Source organism: Octopus bimaculoides, chromosome 14 (genome assembly GCF_001194135.2).
Source record: "Octopus bimaculoides isolate UCB-OBI-ISO-001 chromosome 14, ASM119413v2, whole genome shotgun sequence".
In the NCBI taxonomy this organism is placed as follows: Eukaryota; Metazoa; Mollusca; class Cephalopoda; order Octopoda; family Octopodidae; genus Octopus; species Octopus bimaculoides.
Genome location: NC_068994.1, coordinates 12,102,865 through 12,103,257, shown reverse-complemented (window position 1 = coordinate 12,103,257; position 393 = coordinate 12,102,865). Strand labels below are relative to the sequence as shown.

The following is a 393-nucleotide window of genomic DNA, read 5'->3' as shown; positions in this document are numbered from 1 at the left end:
AAAAAAAAAAAAAAAAAAAAAGAGAGATGTAGGCTTTATATAAGTTTTGTAGAAATCACAAACTTACTGGGGCTAAAGAGAGGAACCCTAATGTTTTTGATATTAGTTTGCTATGAAAGATAATTACTGTATTTTATTTTCAGGCATACAAGTTGACAAATATAGTGTAAACATTCATATGTTGTCACTATCTGTCCAAATTCTGCTGCGTTCCCCATGTAACCTTTGGCTTTTCAAAGTCGTTTTGATCTATAAGACAACCTACCTGTTTTTTTTGACAGTCAATTTTGGTCAGAAAAATTTGGCATGTAGAGATAATGAGGATTAAATAAATATTCAGGTGTGATAAAAATCAGAAAGTGTAAGAGGAAGAGCAAAAAAAAAAAAAAAAAA

The 393-nt window shown here is 29.5% G+C and overlaps 1 protein-coding gene across 1 annotated transcript in view; it reads right to left on the bottom strand.

Moving 5' to 3' along the window:
• The window catches only part of LOC106874967 (mucin-21), a 6,175-nt gene extending 5,957 nt beyond the window's left edge, over positions 1-218 (bottom strand). Inside the window, exon 1 of the mRNA XM_014922890.1 lies at positions 128-218. Coding sequence (XP_014778376.1) covers positions 128-218 — 91 coding nt within the window. The remainder of the gene's footprint in view (positions 1-127) is intronic.
• Positions 219-393: the final 175 nt, after the last annotated feature.